This window comes from Gadus morhua, chromosome 1, assembly GCF_902167405.1.
Source record: "Gadus morhua chromosome 1, gadMor3.0, whole genome shotgun sequence".
Taxonomy (NCBI): Eukaryota; Metazoa; Chordata; class Actinopteri; order Gadiformes; family Gadidae; genus Gadus; species Gadus morhua.
This window is the reverse complement of record NC_044048.1, coordinates 7595593-7614256: the sequence shown is the minus strand read 5'-3', so window position 1 is coordinate 7614256 and position 18664 is coordinate 7595593. Positions and strand designations below refer to the sequence as shown.

General features: G+C 44.7%; 1 protein-coding gene across 1 annotated transcript; it reads left to right on the top strand.

The window, feature by feature from the left end:
* The first annotated feature begins 3503 nt into the window (after positions 1 to 3503).
* LOC115552261 (putative nuclease HARBI1) lies at positions 3504 to 5424 on the top strand. The gene is made up of 3 exons (XM_030368185.1): positions 3504 to 3856; positions 4124 to 4176; positions 4401 to 5424. The coding sequence occupies exons 1-3, from the start codon at positions 3612 to 3614 to the stop codon at positions 4763 to 4765; spliced, it is 663 nt and encodes a 220-aa protein (XP_030224045.1). The 5' UTR covers positions 3504 to 3611; the 3' UTR covers positions 4766 to 5424.
* The last annotated feature ends 13240 nt before the right edge of the window (positions 5425 to 18664 follow it).

Genomic DNA, 18664 nt, shown 5'->3' with positions numbered 1-18664 from the left:
CATATTTTACTCTCTAAAAAAGGCTTGCCATCGTTCCCCGTTTCCGTCAGCCATGCCCATCTCCATTTATTTTTTTGTGTTTTATCAATATCCGATACATCAGAGCCGTCAATCATTATAAGGGAGTTCATACTAGCTTAACTTTCGCTCTGACACTCAACACTAACACAACAAAGAGACGTAAGATGTGGCGCGAAAATGGTGTGTATATATATACATTTGTATATAATATATTTAATATATATTTAATATATAATCGGGATGTACATTAAAATGCTTGTGATTTCAGTCAATTTTAACGGTAGACCTTTTAAATACTCACTATATAATTTGACAATTTTACCGGCGTTGACGTATGACGACATAATACACGCGTGTATTATGTCCATGTTCGAAACTGCATACTACCGTACTGCCGACTACATACTGCGCGGTATGTACTGTATACTGCATACTGAATGTGGGATTCAGTATGCAGCATACAGCAGCCCGACTGCACCGCAGTATACAGTATGCAAGTTTCCCAGAATGCATTTCGCGGCAGCGGTAGCGGTAAAGCTGCTAAAAGCTGTTTTAATTCTCGCTTCAGTGCTGTTAATACATCACTTTCTTAAGTTTTAATATTTTTTTATGCGAGAAAGTACCTATTTAGATCCTTAATATGCGATTAGTTTATCCAAATGACGCCTGTTTGTAAATTTGTCCCGACGTTATCGGAGATGTGAAGTGGCCTCTGTGAACTCCAAATGACGGAAATCCGTCGTAGCGACGGAGAACTTTAATCCATGCTATATTGTAATGTGTCTGCCATGTGATGTGCTCATCAGGCTAGGGTAGGAGTTAGCTATATTTGTAATGTACATGTGATGTACTCAGCAGGTTATTTTGCCCAACATTGGTGAAAGCGCTGTAGTCCGCGTAGAATCGTATTGTCTTCCCCGTCTTGGATGGGCGCCTTTTTCCTCGCCTCACGAGCTCCTTGTAAAATGGAATTGCGGTCTCGGCATCGAAGCACCTTGAAGATCATGGTGGTCTGGCCGTCGTTCTTTGCGTTGTACATCCTGTGAGCTCGCTCTGTATTTTTGAGGTGCCAATTGATGGAATCCACTTAGGCAGCATATCATGTAAGAAGGCAATGGCATCGCTTCCTTCTCTATTGGTCGCAATCCCCGTAATCCTCGCGTTGTTTCTCCGATCTTGATCCTCCAGTGCAGCTATTTTAAAGCGCATTTTCTCCAAGTCAGAGCTGTCCCTTGACTGCTTCCATATGTGCCTCCATATTTTGCCGCAGATTATCCACAGAGCTTTTCATCTCTTCCATAGCGCCTTGTACTGCCCGCTTTACAACTGCCTCCAGACCATCTTGTTGTTTAGCTAACGCTAGCTCGATGGCTTCGCTGTCGGCGTTAGCTTCTGCGGACATGCTCTCCGTTTGGCAGGCGGCGTACAACCTTGCTTTTTGTTCCACGACATCTCTGCTAATTTCACTGACTTGCAAAGTGCTAGTGCTGGGTATAAAACCTGACTTATTTGGTAAAATGAGGGATAGTTCGTGAGAGCCTTAGAGTCCTCCGACCATTGCGCTTGTAGGTCACTTCCGATCCCCTACAAAGTACATGATTAAAAACTATGGACAAAGGCCCGTTGGGACATCTCGATTAATCCAACTCCTGGTAGAGTTCCCTCTTGTTTAAATGTAGCTCACCACACACACACACAAACCTCTCTCTCTCTCTCAGGGTGCATGATGGGAGTTTAGTGGTTTTGTCTTTGACTGTTTCGTAGTGATTATATGGTTGTTGTTGTTAGTGTAGTTAGGTGAGTATTTAGCGGGTGTTTTGGTGGACGGGGAGCCGTGTTGCACGGCGGGGATGGTGTTTTCGGAGACGTCTATCCGATATGGAGTGAGGGTTCAGCCCGATCCGTCTATCCCGTTAGAGGCAGTTCTCCTGGCTGTGGGAGACTGTGTGGGATACGCCAACCTGTCCCATGCCTCCAGAATGAATAAAGAAGGGGTTGTTGTTTCTGAAAGAGGAACCGGGGCCCAGCAGGCCGGCAGAGGAGCGCACTCACGCCTCGTGCCCACTGCATCCGTCCGTTGACTGATCACCATTGACTTTGAATGGGGACGGACGCGCAATGCATTGTGGATCCGTGCGCTCCGTCAAAAAGTAGAACATTTTTCAACTTTTTCGGCAACAACCAATCCATCATCCAATCAGATCGCGTATGCAAATTTAAGCACTGTGACACTACTCGGGTTCTGACGACTCTGGAAAGCTCCCCCATCCGTCAGCCACGCTTCCGACGTCCTTTGACGGACAGTGCAGTGGGCACGAGGCGTCACACTGGCACTCCGCCCGACGAGGAGTCGGCGTAGGCCCCGCCGACTGAGCCCGAGGCAGGAGAGGGACACAGCGGAAAGTCAGGCCGAGGAACAGCGAGTTGAGTTAGGCACTGAGGAACTGGCAGCAGGAGTAGAAAAAGTTTGAAAGTCCGAAAGCTCATTGGTATAACCGACCCACAAATAGCTATTTATAAGACCATTTCCGCTGAAATTGATTTAAGAAATTATCGATAATCGATAACCATTGCATAATGCACTTCTCTTTTTGCAGAAACAAGTACCTCATTTCTCTGATAATCTCTACGATACAAGTGATGACAGTGCTCCAGACTCCACTTTTAAGGCTGCGCAGAGGCCAAGAAGGAAGAATACTTGGTTTTGGTTAGTGGCACAAAACACAATGTTCAGAGTTGGACTTGGAGTGCTAGATATTCTGATGATACAGGAATACATCGGTGGAACTTATTGTCATATTGATTTTAAGGCTACCTTCAAAGGCATAAAGCCAAATATTTTTACGTTGAATTTCGAAATTATTATAGCCAGTAAAACCCAGTATTGTGGGTAACTAATTTGTTTTTATAATTGTTTTCGTTTAAGATTCAAAAGAGTCTTCTAGAATCAGATGACTAGTGGAGAAGAGCATCTTCCAAATCCCAAAGATGAAGGAACAGATAGTGACAGAAGCTCAGAGATATCTTTGGAAAGGAAAGAAATTAACAAAACTACTAAGGGCAGCTCCAGGTCTCCCAGCAAGGGCTGCTCCAAATCAAGCCAGAGCAGCTTCAAGTCTTCAAGCAAGAATGGCCCAAAATCATCAAGACAGAGCAGCTCCAGGGGCCTCATGTACTAAGGTTGCGTACGCACAAAAACGTTGTACGTCCTTTTCCACGCTCACGTTCAGATGTAAAAAACGTGAAATGACCGTAAAAATGTGCGGTCCCCACGCCAGCTCCAGAGCTGTCGTACGCACGTTTCTACAGCTATTGTTCCTTTGGCGACACTTAGAGGTGACGCTGGGAAACTGGGAAAAAAGGTGAAAACAATGACTCATCAGAGTGATTTGCACATCAGAGACACACTAATGAACAATTAACACACCTTGCAATTATATGGGTGGCTATAAAAGCATGCGCAATGGATGAAGAAAATTGTTTTAAAAATGGCTGCGTAAGCGTTGTTAGAGGACATCGCAAATGGTCAAATCCGAAGGGAACGTATTAGGGAACGCGAGGACTTAGTCGCAAATGATGATGATTGGCTCATGAGCCGATTTCGTATCCCCAGGCCAGTATTACTGGAGCTGTGCGCAGAGCTGCAGCCGGCCCTAGAGCGCCACACAGCCAGGAGCCACTGGTTGTCCGTGCCCACACAGGTGCTGACCACGCTGGGGTTCCTGGCAACAGGGGCCTTCCAGCGGGAGCTGGCCGATCGGTCAGGAGTGTGCCAGTCCACCCTGAGCCGAGCCATGCCAGCTGTGTGGGACGGAATCATCCGAATGTCATCCAGGTACATCAAATTCCCATACAATGCTGTTGAACAGGCCAACATTAAAGCGCAATTTGCAGCAACAGCCGGTTTCCCTAATGTAATCGGAGCTGTTGACTGCACACATATTGCCATAAAAGCGCCATCACAGGATGAATTTGTTTACGTCAACAGGAAACACTTTCATTCTATCAATGTCCAAGTCATATGTGATGCGCAAATGCAGCTTCTTAACATCGTGGCAAGGTGGCCTGGTTCAACGCACGATTCATTCATTCTGACCAACAGCATGGTTGGGAACAGGCTGGAGGCTGGCACTGTGCGCGATGGGTGGCTTCTGGGTGAGTAAATGCTTTATTAGTGTAATTGTCCCGTATGTATAAACCAGCGTAATGCACATCTGGGGCTTGTGCACATCCAAATATCATGTTTCTCTGACGTGTTCAGTATTCACGTCAGTAAAAGCGGGCGTAAAGTTAGAAATGTCGCCCGCGGTGCACTTCTGCATTCATTCATTGTGTGGTTTTTACGTTGTGTATTGTATTCTGCCTTCATCTGACCCCAGGGGACCGTGGCTACCCCCTAAGAACGTGGCTGATGACCCCTCTTACAAACCCCAACACCGACCAAGAGAGGAGGTATAATGACCTCCATTCCCGGACGAGAATAATTGTGGAGAGGGCAATCGGCCTGCTGAAGGGACGGTGGCGATGCCTGGACAGGTCGGGGGGGATGCTACTGTACAGACCTGAGAAGGTGTGCCACATTGTGATGGCCAGTGGCGTCCTCCACAATGTGGCACACCGCCATGGCATACCACTGCCAGAGCAGCACAACCCCCTACTGGAGGAACCGGATGCCGGACCCGTCAACTGCAACCCACCCCGAGGAGCCATACGGGCCCGGCAGAATGTGATTTCAAGCATGTAAAGAGGCAAGGACAGAATTTAATTTGACACAAGTGTATTTATTGACGCGCTTATGTCACTGAGTACATTAATAAGCCGATCAAGGCGATCATTAATGCCACCGATGGCTCTGACGATTTCTGCCTGTGATTCCAGCACAGCTCGGGTGAGGACACGGCCGGTCGGGTGGTCAGCAGATGAATTCGAGGCGCCGCGTGCAGCGGAGCCGGTGGAGAAACCGGAGTCAGCGGTGACGCTGGAGACGCCGGGGCCAACGGAGGAGACGCCGGGGCTGGAGACGCCGGGGCCGACGGAGGAGACGCCGGGGCCGACGGAGGAGACGCCGGGGCCGACGGAGCAATCCGTGCCCTCTCCTTGCTTGTCTATTCAAAAATAAGAAATTTAAGTTAAAAAACACGAGTCAAACTCTTTAATATCCTGGCATCTTTACGCACGACCTATGTGTATTGTAAGCAGCCAATTGTATGACCAGTATAATTACAGCATTTATGACTTCAGCATATTTACCTTAGGGATGATTGGTGTCCCCTTCATGTGCTCCCACCACTCCGGTGAGAGCTGTGTCACCGATCAAAGCGGCCACTCTCAAATCGAAGGGGGAGAGTTCCCCCACTCCCGTCCCCCCACCTGTTGCGGTCACGCTTCGGCGGTGGGCAGAAACCCTCCGCTTCACCTCCACCTTGAGGTCTGACCACTTTTTTTTAATTTCAGAGTGTGTGCGCTGCTGAGACCCCGCTGCTGAGACCCCACTGCATTGACGGCCTCGCAAACACGCTCCCACTCACTTCTCTTTTGTTTTGCATTTATCCCTGTTGACAGGGTTCCAAATAGCATATGCTTGCGCATTTCTACCTCGTGGAGCAAAATCTCGAGCTCGGACTCCGTGAAGTTTCGTTTTTTGCCTCTGTTCATGGTGCCAGGTGATCGGATTAAGAGGTGAATCTCAGGTCCAGAGGCCTATTTAAATAAAATTGCATATTTAAATGAGGGCGTGGACAGGGAGGAGTTTGGCACCTCGGCATGTGCGCTCAATTCCACGTTGATTGAGATGTACAAAAGAAACGTGCTTGGATCCATGCGTTCGCACACTTTGATACATCTGAATTTATTTGTGCGTAAGACAGTTTCTGGGTTTTGGCGTACGCCAAGTTTCAGTATGAAATCCACGCAAGTCTTAGTACATGAGGCCCCAGGTCTTCCTTTCAGAGCAGCTTACAGACATCTAAGCACAGCAAAGTGAAGTTGTCCAAGCAGAACAGGGTCATGTTTTCCAGTCAGTAGTTTTGCGTCTTCCAGTAAAAACATCTTCAGGTCTTCTAGTAATAGTCAGTCTGAGGCCAGTCAAAGCCAATTTGAGTCCAGACACACCCAGTTCAGGTCCACTGAGAACAACAGAGGCTTTTAAACCAGTCATGAGTCCTCTCAAAGTGTTGATGATGACAACGTTGATGTAAATGAAGTGGTTCATACTAACAAGAAACATCACTGCTTGTTTTGTGGGCAAGAAGTTCAGAAAATGTCAAGGCACTTGCTGCGTAAACAAAAGGATAATGTTGAAGTGCCCAAACCATTCATCTTCCCAAAAAATTCCAAAGAGAGGCGACTACATCTTGATCATATCCGAAATAAGGGGAACTATGAACATAACATGGAAGTTATAGAGAGCCAGAAAGGAAAACTCATCCCATCAAAGCAACCAACGGAAAAAACAGAAGGAGCCAATTTCATGCATTGTGTACACTGCTATGGTTTGTTTAAACGAAAAGCAATGTGGCGACATTTTAAGGTCTGCAAATTCCAACCTCAAACATTAAAACCTGGACGAAAAAGAGTCCAAGCTCTATGTGCATTCGCTGAAACTATTAAAACAAGATTTCCCAGTGGATATTGGACGCTTCTAAAAGGGATGAATCAAGATACAATTGCAATGGTTGTTAAGCAGTATTATTTCATTCTTGAGTTTGGTTACAGACTCTTCAATAAGAATGGTAAAGTAAAGAGCCAACACCAGTACATTCGACAAAGACTGAGAGAGCAGACAGACTGAAAAAAAAAAAAAGTGCACCAGCGAAGACTATTAAAGATCTCATTAAACCTGAAATGTATGATAATTTGGTCACGGCTGCAAAATGCATTACCGGATTTAGTGATGACACTGGAGATTATCAATGTGCATCTCTTGCTCGGAAACTTGGCCACAACAGTTAAATCTCAAGGATTGAAGATGAAGGAAGAAATGAATGTCAAAAATGCTGAGGAATTCATACAGCTACACAAAGATAGCTGGAAATATGACATGGGAAGCTGTAACATAATTCACACATTCATACCAACAGGCCACATATGCACTTGCCAATTAAAGAGGCTTCTTTCTCACGCTAAGGAGGGATACTGAGCCTAGGGAGGCGTCCAGCTCATACAGGAGGCCATTCATCATGTGTCAATTCTAGAGATACGAGCGGTCAAGATGTTCGAGAGACCCAAAAGCTCAAGGCCACAAAAACAAGTGTAATTCCCGCACATAGCCACAAACCAAGTTGCAATGCCAACACATAGCCACAAGAGAGCAGCATGAAGACACATACGGGTATTCAGGAGGCGGGAGTTCAGCACCATGCTTAGCCAATCAACACATAACTGAGTCCACGCCTGCCCAGTATTAAAGTCCCAACACATAGCCCAGGGGGCCAGAACGCTCCAGGTAACGCATCCTTCAGATGCCCTACTTAAGGGTATCTCAACGCGTGCCTATACAATTCCCCTCCTTTTGCTTCATAGAGACTCGACTAAACCTTTACCAAATAAAGTGAGTTAAAAGCGATCCTGATTCGAGTACCTTTTCCAAGGAACACGACATGTCTAGAAAGGGTGGCTCCCAGAATGTAGGTTCCTGTCAGGTTGTCCCACAACGTGACAAAAACAAGTGTGTGTGTGTGTGTTCACCGGCTCCCGAATAGGTCCAAAGCAGCGAAAGAATTTCCCCCAAAAAGGGAAAATAAAGGATAACTTAACTACCATAACATATTCTGCCGAAATTGCAATTCCATTTTAAATCAAATAGGCTTGTGAAAAAGATCTTTCTTCTTCTTCTATTTGGTTTTATTGGCGGTTGGCAAACAAACATGTGCATTACCGCCACCTACTGGTTTCTTTATGCATCTTTATTTACTATTGTAACCCTGAGTTACCCGGATTTCATATTTTCTTTATCAAATTTGTTTCTTTTAAATATCCAAATACGTGCCTATAGCATCTATCTCCTGACATTTTCCTTAATATATTCTCTAACTCATATCTTTCTTTAATTTCTGCCAAATGATCCTGCATTTGTTGTCTCTCTACTTCATACTTTCTACAAATGTTCATTACATGATCTACAGTTTCCTGCTCCTCACAATGATCACACCTCCCTGTGTCATGTTTTCCAACCATAAACAACGATGCATTTAGCCCTGTATGTCCAAATCTTAACCGTGATATTACGGTTTCTTCCCTTCTGCTCCTTCCTGTTCCCCTGGCCTCTCCTACTTTCCTCTGAATTTTATAAAACCACCTTCCCTTCCTCTCCTCCTCCCACCTCTTCTGCCATTTCTCCTTCATTTTCCTTGTAATTATGTTTTTACCCTCCATCTTGCTGATATTTATGTGTAATTCAATTTCTTCACATTTTGTTGCCTCTTTTGCCACCTTATCTACCACCTCATTCCCTCTCACTCCAATATGTGCCAGTACCCACACAAACACCACTGTTATACCCATCATCTCTATTCTATATAAAATCTGTTTTATCTCTATTAGAATGTCCGGCCTGCTATCTGACTTACTGCTCTGTAGAATGGTTAGAACTGAACTTGAGTATGAACATATTGTTACTCTTACTGGCCTAGTTTCCTCTACCCAATGTATTGCCAATAATATTGCAATCATTTCTGAAAGATCTTTCTTGACGCACGTCGTTGCTAAAAAGCATATATTTCCTTAAAACACTGCACAACCGTCGAGTCACTTGCACAACTCAAGCCTCTCCAGTCTAAGGCCCCGTTTACACGAAGGGAAAACGCAGATATTTTCACATGGTTTGGCCTCTCATTTACACGAAAACGCTGTTTTTGTCACAGAAAACGATCATTTCTAAAAACTCCGGCCAAAGTGGAGATTTCTGAAAACGCCGGTTACGTGTTGTCGTGTCAACGGGTAGAAACAGGGTTTTAGGTTCAGAAACGTCACATTATGCGCCAGGAAATGCTTAACGTCATATGAGCGCCCTATGTTTACAGTTTGTTTGTTACAGGAAGACGCTCGTGTTATTCGTTGTTGTTGATTCTGAGGATTCTGATTGGCTTGCATGGCTTTATCCTTCTCCCTACACTATTTATCCGTTTTGATGTAAACGACAACTTTTATGAAAACTATGTTGCGTGCACAATGTTATTTTTGAAAACGGAGGGGGGAAAAATTTGTTTCTATAAATACCCTGCTACGTATAAACGTGGCCTAAAACTCTGGCCCTCTTAAGGAGCACCAGAATGGCTATGGCTCAATTAGCCTATGAGCCACAGCTGCACTGTCACGGCTAACCAGCCAGACAGGAGCACGCGAATCTTTTAAAACATGTTGAAAACAGTGAAAATGCCATTCACATCTTCACAAGGCTACAGACTCGCATGATTATCGCCTCTCAGCTAACAATAGCCCGTTGCAAAAAATGATAACTGAAAAATGATTTAGCTCTATTGCTAGTATCAAACAACGTAATTACAATCATACATAAATGATGATTAAAAAAACACAAATGCCAATGTTTACTGTGAATGTCGCAATATATCAATAAATAATGTTATGTATTTTAAGCACATAAGCTGCCCCCACACATAGCCACTAGGAAGCAGGATCGAACACACAATCTGCATTACCCCCACATAGCCACTTGTCGGCCACTTTGTAACGTTCAGACTTTGAAACGACTTGGTAGTGTGGAAGCGCTTCCGCTTTTTAATACTGCGTGTCCGCTTGTAAACACATGTGCGCTTATGAATAAAACATGGCAGCAATCAAGCTGAACGATATTTATTTGACTTTTGTCTGTTATGAATGTGGTCATGTCTCCTTCGCATGGAGCCTCTTTGGGGAAGTCACAAAAGCTTTGTTGTGGTTGATCGAATCGTCTTTATTAAAAGGAAAATCCATTACATTTTTATAAAACTAAGTGAAATGTTCTGAGAACTTAATTCATGCAACACATTTACAGTACGGTTGATTACTATTATGCAGGGGGACAAAGAAAGAGATGATAAACATGTATTTATTTGGATATATTATTTAACTGATCTGATTCATTCATTCATATATGCCTACAATCTACCAGTGCTTTGAACACATAAATATATCATATAAAATACAATTATATACGTTCATTGCAATGATCGGTTGTGCATTAATTTTACAACATTGGATAGTGGTGGCACTATCCCTTCCACCGGTAAACAAATGTTTGCGCGCCACCCTAAGGCGCACAAAAGCCTCCGTTTGCTGGGCTGACCCTAAAAAAAACGATTCAACACAAACATAAATAGGTATACATAAATAATGTAATCTTGTGAGCGAGTAAATTGACATTGGTGACAGTGGTGTTTAACACCAGCTATGTCCATGCAAAATATAGCAACGTATCATTAAGTCGCAAAAACGTTTGAAAAGTGGCACAGGTCTTTAGGCTTGATTATTTGCATTAACATGATGAATCTATAAAAAGCAATACGGCACAAAATATTTCTGAAAACTAATATAACTTCACTTCATTTGAACGTGTACTGCTCTGCCATTTTCAAGAACCCGCCCAGTGAACGCAGAGGATTGTGGATAGTTTTGGCTCGTCAAGGATGCAGCGATGCATCCTTGAAAAATCTCGGAATTCTCAAAAACAAAGGACGCAAAAATGGCGCGGCTTTCGAGTGTCCTCAACATTGGAACAGTGCTTGTCGGCGTTCTATGACGTAGCGTCCTTAAAAGGGTGGCCGTTGAGCATGCTTCCTTGACATTGGGAAACAGCCATAGGCAGACCCGCAGACAGCCTCGGGCCTAAGCCCCGGGGATCGAAGTAGCTCAACGGTATTTTTCTCCACGCGTGTCGGATACAATTCCCTCCCTTTTGCTTCATAGTTACCATACCGAAATAGTTTAACAAATAAAGTGAGTTAAAAGTGACCCGTTTCGAACTACTTTCTTCAAGAATGCGACAATAATCACATAAATAAATCAAAATCAATAACAAAACATACTTACGCAACCGTGTTCCAGCAAAGAAAATCTCAACTCGTATGATCGTCTCCGCTCTTGGTGTACCGTTATGGCGCGCCCGCGTTCGGGGATCAGACACGGGTCCGCTCAGGATCCGCTGTTTGACCGTAGAATTTTCAGAAGCGGACCTGATCCTCTGGGCAGCACCAAAACGGATGTAACAGTAACGCTGGTTTGGTGAATCCAATGTGGATCCGCCTAGGAGTCTCCTGCTGTGTGGGTAGGGAAGCATTGGTTTAGGTGCGTAGATGCGTTACACGTGCTAAAGCAGCGTGTTAGGCGTATTTTTACGCCCCTAACGCGCCCAACACACCTATGCGCAGAGTTCAAAATTGTTTAACTTTTTACGCTCTTACGCGTGACGCTTAGCCGCGATAGCCAATCAAGCATTGAGCTTGACCCGACGTCACTGACAGAGAGACGGAGGACGCACAGAAGTAGATAGAACATGGACGACCAAGTCGCTTCAGTGTGTTTCCTGCAATCCTAGGACTCCCACAACAAATATACAGCGCAGCGATGGTGGTGATCTCAGCCATGTTTATGGAGCAAAAGAAAAAATAGTGGGGGAAAATACGTTTTGGGCGGGCTCAGCTAGCTGCGTAGGCGCATAAAAGTGCGTTCACACTAAAATACACATTTGTCGCCCATTCACACTGTCGCCAAAGTTTTGTCCCGCGACATATGATAAACTGTCGTCACGCAAGTTTCCGCCGCGGAGGTATAGGCTACTTGCACAAGCGCTTCCGGTCAAAGATGGCGACGTTCTACACCCGGTGTGTACAAGAGCTGCCGAGCTACCGACAATAAACATCACTGATGTACATCGATTAGGTAGTGAAACGAAAACTCCGACCAGCAAATTGGAGAAGGGGTTTAGGCTGTATGCTGCGACCTACATTCACAGTTACGAAGGTATGAAAACTACGTCTAACGGACGCTAGCTACTGTCAAAGTCTAGTCTCTGAGTTAACTGTCACTTTCTAACGTGTATTACGATGCAGAACTGAACTTGAAACACATCTCTAAGTCTTTACACAAATCTGTTTTATAAATGTTGTTTGTTTCTGTACTATTGGTGCGTGCACATTCATATAAATTCTGATAAGACATGGACATCCCCAACTCCAATTACACCATCTCTCAACATGCACTTGTGTGCTATTTATCATTCACATAGACCTATTATAATAAAAGTTAATCTGTAACGTAAAGCTATTTTCTAACCAACATTGTCTGATAACCTGACACATATCCCCTTCACGTAGGGAATAGGCTAATAGCATAGGCTAATACAAAAAAAAGTGACAGAAAAAGTAACTTCCCTTGTGTAAATTCGGATGTCTGCGTCGGCGCCATTAGAGCGCTGGAGTCCAAACTCTCGCTGGAGACATAACTCCTGTAGCTCCTTTCTCAGCTCCTGTACTGTATTTGAGACGCTTTCAGCAGCGGATGCGGACATATCCATGGCAGCCGGTTCAGGGACAGAGCAGTATTGTTACGTATTTTAAGTACATAAGCTGCTCCCACATAGCCACTAGGAAGCAGGATCGAACACTTAAGCTGCAATAACTACTCCAGCCACAGATGGCAGCACCTTTAGACAGGGGCGGAGCCATTACGTCACCCCGGCCACGCCCACTTCACATAGGCCACGCCCACTTGACGGGAAAAAGCGCGTGTTTGAGTTGGAGAAGGCAGTGATCAATAGGTAGACGGCGGAGAGAACCAGGCTTAAGCCCCGGGGTTGAAGCTCCCGATATTATTCTCACACGCGTTAGATACAATTCCCTCCCTTAAGCTTCATAGCTACCATACCGAAACATGCCTACTTTAACAAACAAAGTGAGTTAAAATCGACCAAGGATTGGACCACTTTATTCAAGAAATAACGCAATATAGTCTTGATCGTTGAAAAGAAGATCAACTTCATCTTCCGGAGGGGCAGTTTCGACTAACCGATCCACTCTCTCCCATAAACCGCGCCTTGGGGTTTCGACTGTATGCTGGTTCCACTCGAAAAGGGTCGCTATGGCACCTTTTGTGAGTCTCCTTCGACCCTGAAGAATAGTTGGCTCAATTATCTTATCAGAACTAAAGTGTCTGCTACAGATCTTAGAGTAAGTAGCGATGACATATTTATCCCGGCGTATGATTACAATCCATTGACTCCTCACGTCGGTTTGGCTCGGAAAGCCATGGAAACGTAATACCCCTTTGGATTTGGCTGACGCTGTACAGTGGGGGACACAGCAGTGCTTGGCGTAGGTTTCTCCTGCCTGTAAAAATGAACCGTTTTTAAATGTTTGCGGTCTTGATTCATGTATAAAGTGTATCAACGTCAGCTGGCTAGCGCGATAAACACACAGACCGGAACCGGCCGGGCTGTATTATTTGAAAAAGGAAGTACGTCACACAGCTTAGTGCATACAGCCTATTGCGGCTTCCGGAACGGACCCATGAACCGGACCCATATCGGGGTACACTTGCACGCCGCGTTGGATCCGCTACAGAGGTGGATCGCAGACCCGCCGTGGCCTCCTCCGCTCCGCATCCAGGACTATAACCTTACCTCCGCGATGTTACGTATTTTAAGCACATAAGCTGCCCCCACATAGCGACTAGGAAGCAGGATCGAACACATAAGCTGTAATTACTATACATAGCCACAAGGGGAGCAGGGCCCGACACACAAGCTGCAATAACTACTCCAGCCACAGATGGCAGCACCTTTAGACAGGTGAGGAGGGCGGAGCCAATACGAAACATAGACCACTCCTACATCTCATAGGCCACGCCTACTTGATAGAAATCAGAGAGGGAGTCCGATTTGAGGTCAGAAACATATGGCAGCCCCGCTGAGAGCCCGGGGCTGGATGATAGCGCTACGGTATTTTTCTCCACGCGTGTTGAATACAACTCCCCCCCTTTTGCTTCATAGTTACCATACCGTAATACTTGAACAAATAAAGTGAGTTAAAAGCGACCCGGATTGAACTACTTTCTTCAAGAACACGACAGCGACGGGTACGTTTGGGACTCGTAAATTGATACATACATCTGTCTCGGACCCACAACGCCCTCATATAAATTGTGGCTTATCCGGCCCAGATCCGTTTTCCGGCCCAGATCCCATCTGTTCTTGTTATAGGATAAACTAAACAATTTGATAAAACTAAAAACTATCACAAGAACTAGGCCTACTGCAGTAATATAGGCCTAAAGCTTAAATCTGCATTTCATATTTTCAACCTTACAATACAATAGGCCTAACAGAAAAGGTTCAATTCAAAACATCATTTTACTGTACAAAAGTAATCACTACTCAATGGAAAATTAGCATTTATGGAAAGTTACCGGTTATAGCCTATTCTGTTTTTGATAAGTAGCCTTTTGGCTATATTCATTTTATAGTCAAAACCTAATTTAGTGCTTTACAGGCCTAGGCCAGTGCAGACATTTAATCTATCTGGCTATGTTGCGCAATGCACCGCTAAAATATCAGAAATTTAAAAACTGTTACAGTTTTGTTACTTGTACAAACTGTTACAGTTTGTACAAGAAGTACAATAAAAATGTTTTCTATTGATTATTGTCTCCCCTGTTTGGTTCGATTAACGCCTCGTGCCCACTGCACCGTCAGTCAACGGACGTGGGAAGGCGTGGCTGACGGATGGGGGAGTAGTCTTTGCAGAGGCATCCTTCAGCCAATCAAATCGCTTCCCGCTAACAACAACAAAGCCGGGTTCTTCCCGCTTCTTCCTGCTTGTTGTGTTGTCATTGCAAGATGGATACCGTTGTAGCAAGGAGGGTGTTCGTTGCTGGTGCTTTGGTCCACCGACGTGGAAAGCATTATCATCGGCGTTGGTGGGTTCACCCCATTCTCCGGACACGCAACCAGAGAGGGGAGTATCACGCACTTGTGCAGGAGTTGCGTCTGGATGCTCTCCTATTCCATCAATATTTTCGGATGCCTCCGGACCACTTCGACGAGTTGCTTGGCAAGGTGGGTCATCTCATTACCATGGCAGACACACGGTTTCGTTCTGCAATTGGCCCTGCCGAGCGACTCGCCATTTGCCTACGGTAAGGATACTTTTTTTTTTAATGAACACACAACTAGCGTTTCCATACAGCTCATTGGTGTGCACATACTGCTAGGGTATAGAAAAGGTGCCCATTTCCATCCAAGGTGTTGTTTGCATAAAATTTCCTAATTAGGGAAGACATCTACCCATCTATAGCCATAGTAGTGTGCAGAGTGTTCCTGGTAAATCTCAGGTTTTGTGGTAGAGCTATCTGTAAACAATCTAGTCATATTAATTGTGGATGTCACATGGGATTATTTATGTATCAATGAAGAGTGTTTCAGATAAACGTGTTCCATCATAAAGCCTTTCTATGAACATGGTATGCATGCAACCATGTATGAATAATAAATATAACTAAACTGTCAAAACTCATGCCCTGTATATTTTAAAGTATATTCTTTAATGCTTTCTTTGTTAGGTATCTTGCCACTGGCGATTCCTTTCACACGATTGGCTTCAGCTATCGTGTGGGAAGCTCTTCGCGATGGCACCCTTGACCTCCCTCCCGCCCGTGTCATCTCCGGCGCAGAGCAGCGGGGGCCACTTCCTCACGTGTTTGTGGGGGATGAGGCGTTCCCACTCATGACCCACCTGCTGCGGCCATTCCCTGGACAACATCACACTCTGGAGAAGCGAGTGTTCAACTACCGCCTCAGCCGGGCTCGTCTGGTAGTGGAATGTGCCTTCGGGATCTTGGCATCTAGGTTGCGCATGTACCGGCGCGTGATTGGCACCAGTCCTGAGGTAGCTGAGGTGTGTGTGAGGGCCACCTGTGTGCTGCACAACTTTCTTGAGAGGAAGAAGTTGCAGGGGAGAAGACGCGGTGTCACCGCCATCACCGAGACCGGGGATGGGTTCCGATGCTGGAGGTGGTCCCTCTGTCTTGGAGGAATGGCGCTAGGAAGCCCATCACCCCCATGTACCTCCATACAGGCTGCTTGTCACTGGCCCCTGCCCCACTCCTATGGGCTTCCTTCTCCTTCACCCTCTCCCTCCGATATCTGTCCCTGAGGGATCTCCACCTCTTCACACATTCAGGCACTGTAAATAAATATATGAAATAAAATTATTGATCACATTATAATCTACTTCATTCTGTTCATTATTATTTTCTGTAAAGACTTGAACATTTATGTCTATGTACTCTTTATAATCTATGTAGCAGTAGCTATGCTGTGGCTGCTATGTTACGTTTTTGGATTCTGCATGCACGGTCCAAATCAAATTAATAAATACAGGGATATTGTTTCCAAAACACATATGTATACAGAAAGTGCATGTTTAAACATGTGTCAGCAATTGCAACTATACATTCTAGGTAGCAGTTAATTAGATATTTTGGACGATGCTAATGCTGCTGGACCATGCATGCTGTATTGCTAGCAGTCATTCAACACTGATTCATTTGAAAAGTAGTACATACATCGAAATAATCAGAAAATAAATACATATTACCTGTTTCCCCCACCTCCAATGACACATCTTGCCATGCCCGATCTTTGAGTGTGGTGTCCCTGTAGGTGTACATGGACTGGTCGTATAAAATGGGGCGAGAACCAACAGCGATTATGAGTTTGTCCTCCATTTTTTAATTAACTTCCCCGCCGCTTTCCCGCTTTCCAGTATCGTCAGAGCCCGAGTCGCGTCACAGTGCTTAAATTTGCATACGCGATCTGATTGGATGACGGATCCGTCGCTGCCGAAAAACATTTTTCAACTTTTTGAGTACATCACATGTACATTACAAATATAGCTAACTCCTACCCTAGCCTGATGAGCACATCACATGGTAGGCACATTACAATATAGTCAACTCTTGCTCTAACCCAACGAACACATAACACAAACATGATAATATAGTCAGGTCAAGGCCGGAGCCGAAGGCCCCATTTCCCAACCAGGCAAATGGTGGACACTCAGACAATGCACCAGTCATCCTCAAGAACGGGAGAGCCACATTAATTTATCACACAGGAGCAGTGGCGGATCTTCCATTAGGCAAACCTAGGCAAGTGCCTAGGGCCCCAACCAAATTTGTCTTTATTAGGGGCCCCCAAATCTGACCCCCCCAGCCATTACTTATGTAAAGTAAAAAAAAAAAAAACATTTCTAGTAGAAAAAAATAACAAATGTCAACATAACGCCGAACTAATGCCTAAATAATAATTTTCCAGCACACATGCCCCCCTCCATTGTGCATTGGACTAGTCCAGAATATGATTACGTAGTAACGCGCACAGCGCGAAATAACATACTTCAAACATAAGCAGAGGGATGCGACTCGGTAAAAATGAAGCGGCGGAATTATGATAGTGGTTGTGCTAAACGAAAACAAAAAGCTGAGAAGAAAAGAATTGCAGATACACTGCCGAAATTGACCTCATTTTTTACACCTGCTGCTGCCACAGCAGCCGCTGCTGAACTTGCGACAGGCTCTGCTGTTGGGGAAAATGATGAAGTGGAGGTGGAGGTGGAGGAGGAAGGAGGAGAAGTGGGTGCCGAAGGAGAAGAGGTGGCTATGGAAGCCGAAGGAGAGGAAGATGAAGACGAACAGGCACGTGCACAGATAGACCCCAAGTGGTGCTCAAGCACCAGCCCTTGTGCCCTGGTTGAGAAAAAGTGCCCTTTTTTTCTTGAGCCCAATTTTTTTTTTCATTCATCAATATTTTTAGAATACAAATTAGTTTCTCTGTCATCATATCTGAGGGGTTATTTATTTGAGTTCTTGTGAGAATTTCGCCCCGACATGCTCCGCGGCATAGACGTGGAATACGTATTCTATGCTAGGCTATGCTCCCGGGTGCTCACAAGCCCCCGCCGCGCCTCTCTCTCCTCATCCCCCACATCAGTGCTGAGCGCAAGGCCACACCGGTGCAGACTACGTCTTCACTGACCTGCAGCATCAGACTAACAGGTAATGACAGTGTTTGTGCAATCCCCCAACGTTGTTTTTTATAAATTAACAACATTAGTGCCGCTGAAAACATTACGTCTGAAAACATACATCCGACGTTTCCTAAAAAAATAAACAAACAACTAACTTGATTTCAAAGCATTGCCCAGCTGTTTACTGACGTTTGTCATGTTAAATGACATTATTTGTCTGAAAGTGCATATTTTGTGTTGTATAAATGCCGTTTAGACAATTTCGAAAGTATGTTGAATTTATGTTTATAAATGTCACGAAAATTCACAGCTAGAAAATAGCAGGTAAACTATGCTAGCTCTCGGTGTCATGCTATCCTTGTCCCACAATTGTTTAACGTGATATTTATGTATCTCTTCATTTTGCCTGTTTTACAACGATCAAACTTGTATGAGTAATTGCAGAGGGTGAGAAAGAGTAAAATAAGGGAAATGTAAGCTAGCTGTCTAATCCTGCCAAGAGGAAACACAGGTTGAGAAGAGCATAATTAGTGTAATGCTGCTTATGCTTTAACCTTCAGAAAACAGTACAATTATTATCCATAACATTCATTTATCTCTTTTACAAAATTTGCAGCATAATGCCA

Coding starts and splice junctions, on each gene's coding strand:
- LOC115552261 (XM_030368185.1), top strand. CDS start 3,612: ATGAGCCGATTTCGTATCCCCAGGCCAGTATTACTGGAGCTGTGCGCA. Junction 3,857..4,123: donor ATCATCCGAATGTCATCCAG/GTACATCAAATT, acceptor TCTGACCAACAG/CATGGTTGGGAACAGGCTGG. Junction 4,177..4,400: donor GCGCGATGGGTGGCTTCTGG/GTGAGTAAATGC, acceptor ATCTGACCCCAG/GGGACCGTGGCTACCCCCTA.